Below are 18479 nucleotides of genomic sequence, written 5' to 3' on the forward strand. Positions count from 1 at the left end.
TTTTTTTAACAGTACAGTCTGTAGCCTAATAATATTTGAAAAAAATAACTAACAGGATGATACGGCTCGCAGCGGAAACGCCTTTGCCTACACTTCCCAGCATGCTCGCCGCTGCTGGTGGGGGCCGGAAGTGTCGTCACGCAGATTGTTATAAAGCTGCTTCCCAGGCAGCTCCAATAGACCAATACGTAGCGGGGTGAACCTGCCGCTGCTGCGATGGGACGAGCTCGGAGAAATGACAGCTTGTGCAGGAATTTAGGCTGAACTGCATCCCGCCTCAGACAAGGACCGCAAAACTGTGGGCTCGGTCGAACTATGTGACAGCTGACATTTCTCCCGGCAGCGGCATTCTATGTTTTGTTTTGTTTTTAATTTATGTATTTTTTTTTTTCCTCCTCATTTTTTTTTTTTAAGAATGGATCCGGTGAAATGGGCGCAAAAGTTGACCCGGCGGTGTCCTTTGGATGTGCTCAAACTCGACTAGATCTCATCGCCGGTGGAAATGCTACCTCTGTCATCGGGACGGTGAAGTAATTTGCAGCCACGAGAAGAAGAAGAAGAAGAGGAGGGGGAGAGAGAGAGAAATAACGGGACCGGGTGTGAGGGAGATAACGGAATTACCTCTGTGACCGAAGAACTGTGCGAGCCGCCGATTTACGCTGAATTTCTCCCGGAGACGCTCCCCAGTGAAATTGTTTTATAGGTAGACTTCTTGTTTTTTTTTTTTTGTTGCATGTTGTTTTTATTTTTATTTTGTCGCCTATAAATAGACCACAATCCATGCTGGCTAATTGCTGCACGAACCTTTAATCCGTAAATGCAGGCTGTAAAAGCGTCCAACATGACGCTGTCAAATCGCTGAATTACACTTTTTTTTTTTCTTTCCTGCGGATTAAGTGGACATTTGAGCAGCGCCACAGACTGACAGCGTCACCTCTGCTGCCACTGTCCGCATCCACAACACAGTTTTTTCCCCCCATTATGATCCTTGTCCAGGGATTAGCTTTTGATGACATAAAGAATTACATTTTTTAAAAAATCTGACGCCAAGATGTAACATTAGTAGTTTTTGTGTGTGAATTATTGAGCTCATAATTAACCTGAACCACTCCTCTCGTGGGCACACCTCCACATGGATGCATGGCACACTTTTTTTTTGTGACAGAGCAAATTTGAAAATGTAATTTTGGCAGCATGAAAGCATCAGAGTCAAGTTCGAGCACCTGAGCTGGTTTGGTGAAGTTGCTTTTACGCACCGGAAAGCATGCGTCCTGCACATATGGAGATGTTCTAGGCCCTGTCTTCTTCTTTTTTTTTATTAGTTTTGGAGCAAAGATGCATGGCTTTTTCTTCTTCCTTTTTTTTTTGTAAATGAGACATTCTGCTGTATATAAAAAAAAAACGCTTTTTTTGTGGCTTATTTTTTGTGGGGAGGGAAAACATGATGTGGATCCAACTGTGGTGACATTCTCTTGCTGTTTCCATGCGTCTTTCTTCTCCTCCAGACCTCTGGACGTTGTTGTGGATTGTGTTGCTATTTAATGCGATGGGCTGCATCCAGAGTATCAGGTGTAAGCCCAAGAGTTTCCGAGACAGTATCATCGTCCTGGAGCTGAACACTTCCATCGACTCCAACCCCACCAGCATCGACGAAGCTTCCAGCGTGGTCCTGCGCTACCGGACGCCGCACTTCCGAGCCAATGCCCGCGTCCTGGTGCCGCCAGTAGCCGCTAAAGAGACGTGGACCATCGGGTGGATTCAAGCGTGTAACCACATGGAGTTCTACAATACGTATGGGGACAAAGGGATGTGAGTACTATGAGCATTTTTACTTCTTTTTTTTTCTAACAGCTTGGGTGATGATCATGTGTTGGATGATGCTCATGTAGTTTGAGGATATGTTCAGTGTTTGGAATATTAAACCTCACTGCTGGTGAATGAAGCCCTCTGGACTCTGTTGTTTGCTGCAACTGACACTTGTGCCACAGCTCAGAGCATTTATTATTTAAGTCAAGGTTGGCTAGGTTACTTTCTGTTTAAAATGTATTTTATTACAAACTGTAATCACGTTTTGCAGAGAACTCCATTGTATTCTGCAGTTACTTTGCTATATTTGAGATAATAGTTGACACATAAGACAGACAGTGTTTGTCTCTTCTTACTGGATTGTGCTGGATTATATTTAGGAAACTATATATATTGTTTGATCAATGAAATGTGAGAAAATGTCCCCAAAAAACTCAAGTTCACATCTTTAGCTATCTTGTTTTCTCTGTTCCAAACTTAAAGATTCAGTTTATTGTTATATGACAAAGAGAAACAGCAAATCTTGTCATTTGAGATACTGGAATTTGAGAATATTTTGTATTTTTTCCCCATTTTTCTTCCTGAAAAATGTCATCAGCGGTTAACCGATTACCAAAACAGTCGCTGATTATTTGTCTGTCAACTTTAATCGACAGCTGGTTATGTTTTATTTTGAAATTAGCACCTATTTCCATCGCTTGTTCATTGGTTGATTATATTTATGATTAATCGATTAGTTGTCTGGTCCATAAAATGGTGACAAATGTCAACCAGTGTTCCCCGAAGTTCCAGATAACATCCTGAAATGTCTTATTTTGTCCACAACCCAAATACATCCATTTAATTATCATAGAGGAGGAAAGAAACCAGAAAGTATCATCTTTAAGAAGCTGGACTCAGAGAATTTTGACTTCGTTTATTGTAAAGAAATACTTATTTGGCAATTCATTTAACACTCGACAACTAACTGATCAGTTCCAGCAGCTTTTGTTGAAGCACACTAACACCTTCACCTGTATTTTGTATGTACCATCCAACACCGATTCAACCCTGAGCCCCCCTAAGACACTTTTTGAAGCATCTTTACCCAAGAAAATATGGAGAATCCAAATTAAAAATGTTCAGACCAGTGAATTTTACCACAAATATAACCTGATATTTGGCTTTTTAGGTACAAAGCTGAACCAGCTGCAACATAAGGAAGTGAAACCTAAGTCAAGTAGCACGTAACGGTAAATTCTCAAACCAAACACATGAGTCAGTGCCACTTACCAAAAGACAACCTTTATTTCGGTGTAATTTCTTGCTTTGACTTGCGTGAGTGTCTTAGTTCCTCTTCCTACTGAGGACATAGGTCACACAGTGGTGAAACTCGACTACGGTTGCATCTGGGTTATACCCAGTGGAGCGACCGCATCAGTCTGCGCCATTCAAATCAAAAACGTATTAAGTCGTGTTTTCGAGAAGACAAGTAAAATGCTAAAGTGAATTAAACGGACTTGACTGTTAGTGCACTTTAATATTCAGTCAGCTGTCTACAGTACGTGGGCTCGTGGCTGAATGCCTGCAGGCTACAAAGCCCATCAAAACCTGACAGATATGACAGCAGAACATTGTGAGGGGAAATAATTGCTCTGACCTTTCAGATCCCTCCACTTGTCAATACAGTTATTTTGCACCACTGGTTATTCACAAAACAAACAATCGGCTTTAAAAAAAAAAAAAAAAATGCTGCTCAGGACATTGAGTGACTGGTACCAGGCCTGTCTCTGCTCTTTTCCTTTGTCTCCTCGAGTTCTGCTCATCTTATATCACGTAGCGGGGCAACCACCAAGCTGATCTGAAATATGCTTTTATCTGTGGACGCCGCGACAGAGGATGTCTGGAGTGCTGCACGGCTAAGATTAGAGACTCAGTCCCCTCCCCGACACCCCCCACCCCGCTATGGCCCCGTGTGAAAGACAGAGAATCCCCAATTACTCTCCAAAGCTTATCTTCTATGCAACCACATTTTTTCTTGACTGTACCTGCCTTTTTGCATCAAAGGTACACTCAGGCACTGTGGATACAAACTCTTCTCTAACTCTTTTGCCAAGTTGTTTTCGATTGTTTTATACAGTCCAAATCATCTTCTTTCCAAAAAACAGCCAACATAAGCTTCACTAAAAAGCAACACCGAAGCTAGAAACACTCCTGGAAATAAAACCAACAAAGAAGAAACAAGCCATCACAAGCTGCAACTGACCACAGTGAATGTAACAGATATGGATTATATATATAGCCCTGTACTGTATATAGGGTCACTGGAATGCACCCACCCACCTTTGCAGCACTGTTTACAAATGCAACCCCCCCCCACAGCAGCTCCCACAGTCAATATCTGCTTCATATATTATCATATTCCAATATTAAAGCCATTAAACATTTATTCCCAGCGAGGACGGAATTCGTAGAAAAATATCAAGGCCACCTATTCTTCATGTACATTTTTTGAAGCCACTCTTAGGATGCGAGAGACGAGTCTGCTCTCACGGCCGAGACGCTCATACTAAGTAGTTTTCTTTGATGGTAATGCAGCTTGGGCGTGCTGTAATTGGACAGAACAGCTGAGGATGGTAATGTGGATGATTTCTCTGTTGGCTTTGGATGATGTGCCCGGGATTCTGTACACATTCATCACGTCTCCTTCCATTTGTAGCCTCTGAGCTTCACCGAGGTTTGGACAGTTTGTGTGTGTGTGTGTTTCCAAGCAGGCCTGAATAAATGTGAGCAAAGTGAAGTGAAACTAAAAAAACGGGAAGGACAATATTTAAAACAAGTGTTTTGGATATAGTGTTTCTTAAAGTGCAGTTTAACCCTAGTAGTGGACATTAATGCTGCACAAGGAACCTGTTCAGCACACTGTAAAAAAAAAAAAAAAAAAAAAGTTGTGTAACTTTTGCAGACTTCTTCCTTTTTATTATCCTCCAAAATATCAGTAAAATTACAAAAAATAGGCAAATTTTTTAAGTTGAATTATGTTTAACAAGCTGTAACTGTAAACAAATTAAAATAAAAACAAATAAAATTAATAATTTTTGACATAAAAATACTGGTAAAATACATTTGATATTTTAATGCAATTTCACAAATATATACTTTTTATATATTGGTTAAATAAATAAATAAAAACAGTAATATAATGCAGTTTATAACTGAAAATATACTTCTAAAATGAGCTACAGTTTGGGATAATTAACAAAAAATATGTCTTTAAAGACGTTTTTGCAACTAAATGTCAATTTATAATATCTGTTAGCAACGTTAGTGCCTCTTTTTTCATTATATTTATTTATATAACCTATATAATGTGATAGAGATTATTACAGGTAACTTAAGTGTTTCTATACATGTAAATATCCTTCACTAAACAGTAAATATCCCCAAAAAATCACCTGATCTCATGTAAAGTAAGGCTAGAAAATGTATTTTAATCAGAGAAAATTACTGCACTTTTAGGAGATGGCTATTTCTTGCTAATGCACTATATTTTTTGGTGCCCTAGCTCTGGGAACTTCACGTTTTTTTGTTTTTCTTTTGACAGTGTAGTCTTGTTAGGGCAGCGTGTTCATCTGCACACACACACACAGCATCACACACTCACAGGTGGTGAGGCCTAACCAGGCTGTAATTGATTAATTGATTGCATTGGCACCGTGTTTCTTTACTTCTGCTCCTAAAACAAGTCGATCCAATCTCCACCATCTGTCTAAGAAAGCATCTCACACGTCTCACCAACTGATTTGGCCTCAACATGCAAAGGAACACGGCAGCAAAGTTGCAGAAACAGGAAGAAAAAAAATAAGCCATTTCTATGTTGCTTTTGTTGGATTAAGACTTTTTGCTTTACATATAAAGAGTTTCTTATTTAGGCTCAAGTTGACGTTGGCTCAGACAAACCTTTGCTGGAGAGCTTTCAGTTTTGACGTGTAGCGCACAGGGCTTATGATCAGCAAAGGTTTAAAGTAATAGGTAACAGGAAATTGCAGCCATGCACTACAGCCGCAGTTGCCAGCTTTTTTTTAGCGCACGGTGAGATGAACTGAAGTGCCCTTTCTTCAACACCTCACATCATGGGTGTTACTGGGCTATTTCATCATTCTCCAATGAACTATTTACTGTTTGTGTCATTTCCGATAACTTTTAAGCCAACTGTTTAGACTTTTTGACTCACTTGTCAGCTAGTTTCATGCACCTGCAAACTGTGGTGAGCCTGTATCACAGCTGACTCACTATAAAGATGTATGTTTTTATCAAGCGTCACTTCATCAAAATCTATTTTCCTTCTCAAATCAATTCAGAATCTTGCACATAAACGCACGAGACATTTATCAAAACCGACATGCTCAGGAGTCAAGACAGATGGGTTGTTTTTTTTTTAAAGAGAAGCGAGGGAATCGTTTTTAGCAGGCCTGCGGTTCTGTCAGAAACACTCACACCACCTCTTTCGGACCGTTTGACTGTGACGAAGCAGGCAACGGAGACACAAACAGGAAGTGAGCCTTGTTGCTGCAGTGCTTTCCCCAGTCATCATCAAAGTTCCTCGGCGGGTAGACGAGTCCTCGCTTCACCTGTCTGTGCAGTCTGCTCTTACCGACACGACTAACCGCAACCCCGATCTGACGAAGGGCAAGCTGCAGATTTACGTCAAGCTATGTAATCATAAATAATTCATCGCTCAAATATCCTTCGTACTGGAGCAAAAAAAATGGGAGAATTACTACGAATTGTTTTTGGAGTTGAGAAGATTAAGTGATCTTTCAGAATAGAAAAGTGCATGTACACACAAATGTCTGCACGCACAATCACACACACATATATACACAGACAAGGGCTCGCTATTATCATGCCTGACATGCTAATCTCACCCCCCGGGTAAATTCATAAATCACAATGTGAGGCCAGGCCAAGAAGGCAGTAAAGTCATGTGGCTGGTGATCACACTGTTATCTCCTCTGTTCTGCTGATGCACGGTTTCACCGAATGAAAGGTAATCTTTTTCCTGCTGCGGCCAAAAAATCGATAGGTGGACGGAGCAGAGGCACCGGGTCACTTAAGTCGCTCGGTGTCGCCTGCGGTGTCTGTCGAAATATTTTATCTTCGTATTGTATTTTATCTCAGTGGGACGAAAATTGCTGGAAACTTCCAACTGTGAGGGTTTGAGTTGTGCTTGTTCCCGCTGTCCTGTGCTGTTAGACGCACGGTGACATCAAGGTGGAGACTTGTCACACTGTCGAGAGGCAAATTGTTTTACACATAAAGCACTGAACAGGAGAAACTTTGGTTTATTGTGCTTGAGCTAAACCTCCAAGGCAGCTACTCGTTTAAAGCGTTTATCACAATTAACAACTTCCTGGTTCACCTTTGGCTTACTGTGGCATCATTACGTAACATTTCACATCTACTCACATCCAGAACGAGGTGGTTTAGATAAAAGTTCCTGTTTAAATCCTCATCTCTGACTCCTCCTCCACTTCCAGGTCAAGCTGGGAGCTCCCCGACCTGCGCGACGGCAAGATCCAAGCCATCAGCGACTCAGACGGTGTCAACTACCCCTGGTACGGCAACACCACAGAGACCTGCACCGTCGTGGGCCCCACCAAGAAGGACAGCAAATTCACTGTTAGCATGAATGACAATTTCTACCCCAGCGTGACATGGGGAGTGCCGGTCAGCGACAGCAACGTGCCTCAGCTTAGCAGCATCCACCGCGACCAGAGCTTTACCACCTGGCTGGTGGCCATCAATCAGGCCACCTCAGAGACACTCGTCCTGCAGACAATCCGCTGGAGGATGCGGCTTCGCATCCAAGTGGACCCGGAGAAGCCGCTGGGTCACAGGGCCGTTCTGAACGAGCCCGTGGCCCAGGAGCAGCCCCAGATCCTGGGCAAGAACGAGCCCATCCCCACTAACGCCATGGTCAAGCCCAACGCCAACGACGCCCAGGTGCTGATGTGGCGGCCAAAGAGCGGTGACCCCGTGGTGGTCATCCCACCCAAATACTGACCTGTTTCACTGACCAGACTGGCCTTGGATACCTTAACAGTATCATCCCTTATTTGTTTCTCTCTCTTTTACTCCTGCTCTTCACCAGCCGTCACTGCTTTAACCCTTCTTTGATATTTATTTACAACCTTTTTTTTTTTTTTTTTGCCTCTATATTCTTCTCTCACGCTTTAAAAAGACTGATAGAAGAAAACAGAAACCAGCGCTGAGGAAAAAGACCAGCTGTTGCTTCGAGGCGGGGGCTTGAACATACTTTTCAAACTGGAGCGAACAAACTGCAACCATTCTACCTTCAGACTGGGTCGGGTCTCACTGTGCTAAATTGCAAAAATGAAAAAGAGTGTTTTTGGATTTTTATTTTTTACATTTTTGCCGTTTGAGCCACACGCGGGTGGATTTAAGTATTTACATGACCATGTCTGCTACATACATGGATATGCACAAACTTTGCGTACGAATACCAGTTGTGTTTTTAATTTATGGGCTGGAAGAGAGTGCATTTAACTGTGTTTTGATGTTTTTGTTGTGTCATTTACATGGCAAATTGCATTGGGTGACATAGTAGGTTTTAGTACTTTTTTTAAAAAACAAACAAACATGCAAGACATTCAATCCATGCTGCCTTAAGTTTACATTGCTTTCCACTGCAAACTTTTTAGCCTTAAACAAAGTGCAATGCAGTATTTGATCATTTTGTCCCGTTTCTTCCAGACTGTTGGTGCTGGCAAGTGTGGGTTTAGGACAGGAACGCAAAAGAGGAAGACCCCGGGTCTCAGATCTAGACTCAAATGTGTGCAACCGGCGGTGTGTTATACAACCGAGCTAACCGGTTCCAAGTGCATTATGGGACACACAGAGAAGCCAACACTCGTCAGTAGCACTCAAGTTAACAAGCAATAACGACTTCTAACAAAAACCTACTTAAAAGCACTCCGCAGAGTTGACCTCATGTCTGTCACTTTATTTCGTAGGATCCAGCAGCAGAAAACTAGCTTTCCTTTCTCGGTGTCACTCCATCTCAGGGGCCCTTCTCACTTCCTTCCCTTCTCTGTTCTTTTTCAACCATCCTGTCTTGCCACAGCGAGTGACGAAGCGTTGCTCAACAATCAATACTCGTATTAACAAGTGGACAGAGGAAATAACTTTTAATAACCATCATTGTGCAACCCTCGTCTTCTAAGACAATCTCATGCATATTGTACTTTTTTATCGCCGCCTTCTTCTAAAACTATTCTAATTAAATCCTAACATCTGTCTCTCACGTTAACAGATTTTTCTATTTTCTGTCCCTCCTCCTCAATCACCTCTAATCTTCATCTACACCAGTATTTCTCCTCCCACTCCTCACTTCCTCTCCCCACTCCACCCTCCCTCCTCTTCTTCTTTCGCTCACTTTTTATCTGCTGTCGGGGCTGAAAGGCAAAGCAGGAGGCATGCGAGTTTGATGCCGACTGCTCGGTTGGCATATAGATGACCCACTTCTCTGCCTTGCCAGTTGTAGCTCTCGCTGCAGAAATGTGGGGCTCGTCTCCCTTTATTTCACCGCCAGCCACTGTAACACACATAAACAAACAGCGACTGATATCGACATTCAACGAAGCGAGGCCCGTTTAACTGTAAATCTTGGGCTTCGGCAGCAAACCGCTTTTGAAAAGTAGAAGGAGGGAGGCTGAATTTGGCATCAGGGCCTTTCACTTCCTTATTGAAAATAAGGGTTCTGTACAGAGGCTTTCACTTTCGGATGTTTGAAACATCTTGCGAGTTCATCGTGCCCGGTCTTTGTGTCGCTACGTGTTTGGCTCCGACCGATAATTTGCATGCAAGTCTGATCTGCTCATGTATTTCACAAAGATCAGTAGTCCTCTGCTGTGTCAGTGTATACACGTCTGATTATTACTGGCTGTGTACAGCGTTCATCCATTCGGACCGGCTTTTTAAAGGAAAGTCCAAAAATAAATTCAAAATGAGTTCAACATTTTAAGAAGTGCGCTCATTTGCTCTCATATCTGTTTGCTAAATCTAAAGCAGCATCAGTTGAGCTTACAAAAAAAGTGAGTCCACCTACCAGCACTTCTGAACCTCACTAACTAACGCGTTTCTACCCTCAAAAACAGAAGTATGATCATGACTGTCGCTTTATATTTAGCATACAGAAGTGAGAGCGATGACAATCTTCTCATTTAGCTCAAATGTGAACAAGACTGTTTTCTAAACTGGTGAAGCATTTCTTCGGGCGTTACAGATATCCTGTATAAATCCCCATGTATGCAGTAGAATTGCAACCTTATGCTCCCTGTCTGTGGAGAATCTGATAGCTGAAGGCTCTGCAATTAAAAGTCAAATAATACCCAGCTCAAAGATCAAATCCATTCACGCCACGAGGTGAAATACTATTGCATTGGAAGCTCATGCGACTCCCGACGCCCCCGCTTGGCTCGGGGTCGGGTTTTTAACCGAGATAGCCTCTGCTCCGGGCTGAGTCACAGGGCAGCGTGGTGAAGGGTGAAGGAGGAGTAAGAGGCTATTGGGGGTACTGCTGTCATAATTAGATCTGCGGTGACACACTTCGATGCCCTAGATGGGCTGAGCTGTGCCTGAGTCGCGCTGTGCGACGCGAGGGCCGAGCCAGAGTCGCGGGTTGAGGTCAAAATAGCAAAGGTGAGGGGCAAAAGTGTCCGTCTGCAGTCCGAAAATACCCAGCAATATGAGGGTGACAACAAATTGAATCCATTCAGACATTAATGCCGGCTTAAAATAACCCTGACATTTTCCAAGAACAACTTGGACGTCAGCCACGAGTTATTTTCAATTTGTGGTTTGTATTAAAGGCCTCGGAGAAAGCTGGCGTTATGAACTGAGCGACCTTTAACCTCACGTAGCGCGGCGCCACGTTGGGCCCGTTGTAATGTCTTGGACACTGTGGAAAGTCGCTCAAGCCGGACTACCTGTAATGTAATTAAAGCTTGACACGCCGAGTGGCCAACAATGTGTGTTTTAAATCCCGCTGAGGAGATTTAGACGGGATGAGGAGTTTCACTGCTGCTGTCGAGTCATGACTCTTCCTCTCGCTCGCACAAAACACACATTCAGCGCAGGGGGGAGGTTGTGTCCTTGTCGTGAAACAGGAGGGGGGCCGAGCTCGCCCTCCACAAACACACAGAGACGCCCTGAGGGGAAAGGAGCAGGCCTGGCGTGGTATCTGATTGTCACAGCGGTGTCACATTGGCAGCGTGAACTCATTTATCAGCGCCGCACGTGGACCGTCTGAACACACGCGCATGCTGCAAAAGCCATATGCACAAACACACCTGTTTGCTCGTAAACACAAAGTCGTCGACGGCGTGTGGAATATTTCAATGAGATATTCACACATCTGGTTGTGTCGGAAGGCGGTCTCGAAAAACAAGGATCACAATTTGTTCAATGCTTTTGGTGCATCCGGGCCTTTGTTAAGAGGGTTAAACTTTGAATATTTAAAAAGCGAACATGAGAGAAGGAAGTATTGAGGTCACTGAGTGGGTGCCTGTCAACTACCAGCAGCATTTCGTGTTACTTTGAAGGGTTCTAATTCTTCTCTCTGTGTGTATTTCATTCAGTGTGTATGATCACGGCGTATAGTGTATGTTCCCAGAAAGACTTCACGTGCTTCCTTAACAGAGCCACAGAAAAACAATATTTTTTATTTGTTTTTTGCTGTAGATGGCAAAAAAAGTGCCAAAATTGGACAAAGCCAAAACTATGCACTGAGACTTGTGAACTCAAAAAAAACCTCCTGGCACTTAATAACAGGCCTGTTTTCACTTTTTTTTTGCTCAAAAAGCAGATTTGCATTGTCAGATAAACATTACAAATGCAAAAAAATTAAATATCGCCATGCTTGCAGGGCTGTGCCAAGGGAGTCTCCTCTCCTAAACCCACACCTTCTACAGTTCTTCTGAGGGCTGCTACTTTTGCTTCACATCTTTATATGTAGTTGTTTATCCGTCCATGACACATCCGTGAATCTTCACCCCCTCCCCTTATTTTATTATTTGTTTCAAACCAAGTTCACGCTCAGGAGCACCTGCCTTCATTTCCTGGCTTTTACTTCTGGTTGTATCTCATGAAAAAAAAAAAAAATAGTGAAGTGTTTCCACGAGTCAGTTTTGTCGTCTTCTCGATTCATCGTTTTAACAATAAACCCCCCAAAATGTAGCACATAAGATAACGAGCGACTACGTGTGTTCCTCTTTTTCTTTTTCTTTTTTGTTTGGTTTGTTTTTCTGGAAATACAGCACTGAAATAGTTCAAGCCGAATGTGTTCTTTTGTTCAGCTTTGACTTTTACACCAATACTTGAAAATGGGTCAGTTCTGGCAAATATGTAAAACTGTGAAAATGCACAAAACTGATGGGGGAAAGAAACAACCCCTGAAAAATATATATATTAAAGGTCTTTTTCATGAATAAATAAAATGTACAAATATTAAAAGTTGTCTTTTCTTTTTTAACTTCTGGGCTGCTTTTCTCACAGTGATAATAAAAAAAAAAATGCTAATATTTAACTATACATTCAATTTCAAGGGCTGCAAGGTGGAGCGGTGGTTAGCACCGTTGCCTCGCAGCAAGAAGGTTGCTGGTTCGCGTGAGGACACCCGGGATCTTTCTGCGTGGAGTTGTTCTCCCCGTGCAGCGTGGGTTCTCTCCAGGTTCTCCAGCTTCCTCCCACAGTCCAAAAACATGTTGAGGTTAATTGGTGATTCTAAATTGTCCGTAGGTGTGAATGTGAGTGTGCTTGGTTGTCTGTCTCTAAGTGTAGCCCTGTGATAGACTGGTGATCTGTCCAGGGTGTCCCCTGCCTTCACCCTGAGTCAGCTGTGATAGACTTCAGCCCCCCACGACCCTAGTGAGGATTAAGCGGAGTATAGATAATAAAATAAATTTACAAAATAAATAATTCCATATCTAAATGTATAGTCTACATAAATATCTGACATTTATGGTATTAGATACACATTGCACTTCCTCCTCTCATATCTAAACATGCATGTAGTTACTACTTTTTTTTTTTCTCTCCAAACACGCTGGGCTCTGTGCTCTTTCAATCTGCACAAATCAAAAGGACCGAATAACCCCTCAGCCAGGACAAAGACATGCAGTCTTAAGTGCTGAATTGAAAAATCTTGAAAGCCGGCATGCACACGAACGAATCCCCGAGGTTACCCGCACACAGCCGAGCCCGTGATGCACCGCATGCCTCGGCCAGTAAAAAGACTTCTATTGCACCGTTAGGGATGTTGCTGCTTTATGTATGTCGCCTTTTGTTGATGGCACACAGTAAAGAGTCCACAGACAAAATCAAGAGGGAGGATGCAGAAAGGAAAAAAAGAGCATACAGTAGACACCGATGCTGCAGACTCCCCCCACCCTGTTCAGGCAGAATGTTGAATAAATGGTTGAAGAATTTTAACGAATGCAGATGTTGCCGGTGGCGGTCGGCGGATCTTTCATTACTGGCTGGGTTGTGGACCAACTGGACAGCCCCCTCTAGCACCGTGATCAAAAGAGCAAACAAGGGAATATCTTTTGGTAGAATGGTCTTGCAGGGAAGCTGTTCTTGGAGCCAAATCCTCACCGTGACGTGCCTTCCTGATTGAAGCAAATATGGAAGAGCTGCTGTTCTGAGGCTCCAGCTGTTGCCAGACGTGTATGCAGAAACCATGAACTGGCCTTTACTCAGATAAAACTGTTTATAGGCTACAATCTTCAACAAAATTCTACATATAAATGCCAAACTGGTTACAATTCGCTTTAATATGATGTCTATTTTTATTTTTATATGGTTATCGTCTTAATGATTTTTTTAAACCATATTTATTTTATCAATAATTTTATTCCTCTTTACTCATGTTTTAGGATTTAATTATGTATTTATTCTATTATTTACTGTTATTATCTTTAGCCTTGTGTGTATTTTCTTTTATTCCACTCGTTCTTTCGCTCACTTGGTTGCAGCAGTTTATTTTTTTTATCTGGCGTTGTTGGATTGATTTATTTTGAAAATCTTCCACCATGTTTCCCTCTATTTCTACACTTCTGCTTCCCCAATCTTTCTCCTTCTGTTTGGGTTCATCGATCAGAGTATTCTTCTTTTCTTTTGTTCCCTGTCTCGCTTTGTAAACTCAGGTTTTAAAAGATGTTATACAAATAAAGCTACTATTACTATTATTATAACTTTGGGATTTATCTGAGATGCAAATGTAAAGAATACATCTTTAGCTTGTGACGATTTTTTTTTACTTCCAGTCACGTTTTCATTCAAGAGATAAGGCTGACAATACTCTATTTTTCCCCTTTTTGTCGATAAACCCCATCTGTTAATCTGTTTCTGATTTCCCTCCCCTGTCTGCAGCACATAAGTGGGTCACTATCATTCAGTTTTATTCATAAAAGCGCTCAGTGGTTCCCTAGAACAGCTGGGCGCTAGAATTTCTTTCTAAAGGTTACTCAAACAGGAGAAAGTGGTGCATTTGTTGGGGACTATTTTCAGTCGGAGATGAATATAACTTTGGTGTGTAAGTGAGGATTTGCAGCAGGGGGTGGGTGGGGGGTGACTTAGAATAAACTACAGCACCCAAGGTCATCATAACGAAGGTGCATATTACACGGTGCAATGATGTGACTCACTGATGGGTTCCTGCTGGGACAACAGTTGAGCTTTAAGGCAGAGAGGAACACTGCTTTTTGCCTTTTTTTGTTAAGGGATCTGACTCTAAGACAAACATATCCCCAACCTTATTAATGCACGTGTTCTATCTTTGAAACTGCATGTTTATTTGCATGACCCTGATTCTGTCCCTATTTAAATGCCGAGGAGCGAAAAACCGAGATTCTGAGATTCGGAACTCTCTGAGGATTTGGAAATTCTTCGTATCCCGCCAACACGTGGCCATTTGGGTAAAAAAAAAGAACCAAAATGTATGAATCTCAATCAAGTAATTGAAATGCAAGAGGGTGCACAGGTACGCAGAGCAGCATTGATAGCAGAAGGGTTTTTTTTTTTCTTCTCCACCCCATCTGCACTGCACCTCCATTAGAAATCTCTATGGAGTTCTCAAAATATTGCAAAGCACTCGTTTGGGTTCTTTAATTTTCTGTTCATCGCTGGGTTTGTAGTATTACCTCATTAAGGGTTGAAAATGAATCTGTAGGCACAAGCAGGGAGTTGATCATCTCTGAGAGTAAAGAGGACACTGACTATTATATTCTACAACAATAAAACGTCTCCCAATACCCAACAAACGCTACATGTGAGATTATGTAAATGCCGCATTAATGTGTGCAAAGCAAAAGTTTAGTTCCCAAGCTTCATTTTCTCGAGTCGTTTCCAGCCTCCACTGTCTACGCTATCCCGGTCGCATTCCCCAGTCGCACATTCACGGCTATATTTACATGGCTCAGAGAGTGTGTTGCAGCGTCTCCCCGCATACATCCACCTGTCTCTATGCGTAATACCAAATAATCACTGCGCCACTGTATCTTTGGAACCAGACGTTGCTATTAATACTGCCGCGGGGCCGATGCTAAAAGTTGCAATAGCTCTCCACCGTTCTTTGTGATCTCTGGGACAATGCTGGGGATTATTAGCCAATGATCCACTGAAAGCCCTCGGCTCGGCTATTCCGGCTCGATAAGACTTTAATGTTTACAAGGACGGACTTCTATAGAAGTTTTGTTTGGAGCAGGACTGAAGTTAAAAGTTTGTATAAGAACTGCATCTCCTTGTTTTTCAGCTCCTAAAACATGGAATCATAATGTTCCTTTACATATTTAACATTTAATGTGGCAGATTATGAGAACTAGTATTTAAAATAGACTATATTAGATGTAGTGTCGTCATGTCTGTAGAGCTACCATTCAGGACTCAGAGGTTTTGGAGAGTTAAACTGATCAGTTGTAGCACATCACCTGGTGGAGGTTGGAAAGCTTGATTCCACTCATAGGGGTTAAAATGTATAGACGCTCTTTAAATCAGCATTCACATATACATATAACAATAATAACAACATGAACCTAAAGATTTCTCTGGTGAATCTTTCTGGCGGCTGCAGCGGTGCAATGAGTCGACTCACGACTTCAGAACTTCTAAAATTCAACCTACAGCCCTGGTTTCAGTAAACAATGGGGTAAGTCCATCGACTGATAAATCTGTAATTCAAAGACGTATTTGTAAGAATGTGTTACTATCGGTGAAAAATGGGAAGGAAAAGTAAGGCAGAATTTTTTAAAAAACCTGTGCAAGAAATTTTGCAGATTTTCAATTTGCCTTCATAGAATTTATTTATATAAAAGTTATCTGACTGGGAAGTTTTATTTAAAATAATTCAAGATAACTGACTGAAATCCAGTAAAAAGAATTCTAATAAAAGCTGATTTGAGCTCTTGAATTGGTGTCACAGTTTTAGGGTTAGTTTGTTGTTTTTCTTTCTAAATAATAATCTTTGTAAAAATAATTTTCGGTAAATGTATTTGTTTTTTTGTGTACATAGAGTATGTTTGATATGAAATAACCAGAGTATGGTCATGTTTGGATCTGTGTGTGCGTTTAAACTTGTAATATCAACTTGAGCCAGTTGGATTTTCTAACAAACAGAACAAATTAGTCGAGGGAGGAACAATGAAAGATTTCCCTTCAGTACCAAGATTCCAGACTCCCGGTGAGAGGGTCAGACACACGATTCAACAAGTTAAATTTGAACCTTTTTAACTCCCTCTAATAGACTGAAGCATAAAAGCAATCTATTGTTACATCACACAGTTTTAGCTTCTCTCCAACAGCGTCTAACAACACTTCCCAATTATTACTGATTAAAATAACACCACCTGAGCTAATAACAAAATCAGTTTTTGCTCAATCAACACTGGCTCATTAGCCGATCAGTGTCGTTGCATCTATAGCTGTACAAACAATTCTGCTTTTAGATTGAACATCTCCAGACGGCCTGCAAACGACAGACAAATATTTTAGAGTTAATATTAAAGCCTATTAGACAGTCTTTTGTAAATCAGCTTTTAAACTTCTTAATATCTTCTCAGGCGCTTTTTGAAGAACTGCTTTAAAGACTTTTCGGTGCCTGCAGGTACCCTCCGGAAAACATTACGCAACTTTTATTTAAATAATATGCTGCGACAAAGCAGATAAATCACAGTTAAGCTTAAGCTCGGCCCTCACATTGCAACTCCTACGCTTACGTAAGAGACGGATGTTTAAACGACCTGTACATCTGGGCTGTCGGGCTAAGCCTCGAATAAGGACAGTAACTGCTTTGCATACAGTATAATGTAATTTTCCACTTAAATTAATGATAGTCATTAAGCACCGAACATCCCACGAGCCCGGGCAGGGGTACTTATAGGCAACCTTTAACTGCCATCAGTGTAATTACAGCATGTGATGCAGTTGGATGCCACACCTCCCACTCGCTGCCAAGGCTTTTGTAATAAACTCAGACATCACAAGCGGCTCCTGAGGGAAAGCGTCCAGATCCTTTACGCAATTACAAGCTCAACTACTTTGTGCGATGTTAAACTGAACACCTCGACTGACCCGATGCCTGCGCTGTCCATAATTAACATCCATGAATATTAATACCTGCAGTCGCATTAATAAAACATAAGGATGAGTCTTCTTTCATTTCATAGTAACTTTAATTCCTCCCTCCACAGCTGTATAACTTAAAGAAGCTTACAAAAGGTTGGGAAATCCAGTGGGATGAGGGCACGTCTCAAAGTTTTTTTTCTTCCTTTTTTTGCATAATTTCCAGTAACCCCAATGCAGACTTATTTTACTAAGGCCAGCTGGTGTGAGCTGATGATGAATGTCTTGTCATTCCACTGCTATGCAATGTGTAGCAACTCCATAACCTCTAACAAAAATGCAGTGAATGCCAGTCATCCTCCCTAATAAAACTATTTTTAGTGGCACTTTGTAGAAGGAACAGTCGTGACTCGATAATCTGACCCTTAACAATCCGAAAACCTTGCTATCCGACAGGTTTTTACGAAAAACGAACAGAACCCATTAAAAATAGCCTTAACATACCGACAGCCTTGGATTCCGACTCCGACATGACATTTTATGTCACAAATCAGGAAAACGGCGTATTATCTGACTGAACAATCCGACACATTGGGTACATCCAGACTGCAGGACTTAATGCTCAATTTGGATTTTTTGTGAAATCTGATTTTTTGCGAGTTTGTTCACATTTCCAATTAAACATGACTTGCATGTGATCTGCTGTGTGAACTTCATACGACCCAAAAGTGTCCCGCATGTGCAGAAGAGGACACGACGACGTCACATGTAGCGAGCGTGCTCAGTCTTTGCGAAGGTAAACACGGACGGTAACGGTGGAGCATATCCGCCACTCCCCCGCCACCACCGATTGTGGAAACAGAATTGTGACCACTAACTAAACAGGCATCAGCAGCCAAGTACTGCCTGTACGTTCCAGCCACTTCCACCCCGTCGGAGCGCACCCCCGGGATGGAAGTAGCCGAAACGTGCACAAGCGCACTGGTCAACTAGGCGTGAAATCCAGCGATGCGTAGTGCTACAGTACAGTACACTAGTTATTATAACAACTA

The 18479-nt window shown here is 42.0% G+C and overlaps 2 protein-coding genes across 4 annotated transcripts in view; one reads left to right on the forward strand and one right to left on the reverse strand.

Moving 5' to 3' along the window:
* The window catches only part of nup214 (nucleoporin 214), a 66523-nt gene that overhangs the window by 8742 nt on the left and 39302 nt on the right, over positions 1–18479 (reverse strand). Inside the window, exon 36 of one of the 2 annotated variants that reach the window (XM_008285573.1) lies at positions 8773–9403. The exons of the other annotated variant lie outside the window; for it this stretch is intronic. Coding sequence (XP_008283795.1) covers positions 9391–9403 — 13 coding nt within the window. The 3' untranslated portion in view covers positions 8773–9390. Of the gene's footprint in view, positions 1–8772; positions 9404–18479 lie in introns of those variants that run through there. 2 annotated transcript variants of the gene reach the window in all.
* On the forward strand, positions 176–8539 carry fam78ab (family with sequence similarity 78 member Ab). Of its 2 annotated transcripts, XM_008285576.1 has the most exons (3): positions 176–703; positions 1506–1809; positions 7326–8539. In XM_008285576.1, exons 2-3 carry the CDS (start codon positions 1547–1549, stop codon positions 7849–7851), a joined length of 789 nt encoding a protein of 262 aa, XP_008283798.1. In that variant the 5' UTR covers positions 176–703; positions 1506–1546; the 3' UTR covers positions 7852–8539. The 2 variants fall into 2 exon arrangements, with proteins under 2 accessions (XP_008283798.1, XP_008283797.1); XM_008285575.1 differs by having other exon boundaries at positions 176–1809.

Source organism: Stegastes partitus, unplaced genomic scaffold (genome assembly GCF_000690725.1).
Source record: "Stegastes partitus isolate 25-593 unplaced genomic scaffold, Stegastes_partitus-1.0.2 Scaffold409, whole genome shotgun sequence".
Taxonomy (NCBI): Eukaryota; Metazoa; Chordata; class Actinopteri; family Pomacentridae; genus Stegastes; species Stegastes partitus.

Coding starts and splice junctions, on each gene's coding strand:
- fam78ab (XM_008285575.1), top strand. CDS start 1,484: ATGCGTCTTTCTTCTCCTCCAGACCTCTGGACGTTGTTGTGGATTGTG. Junction 1,810..7,325: donor ACGTATGGGGACAAAGGGAT/GTGAGTACTATG, acceptor CTCCACTTCCAG/GTCAAGCTGGGAGCTCCCCG.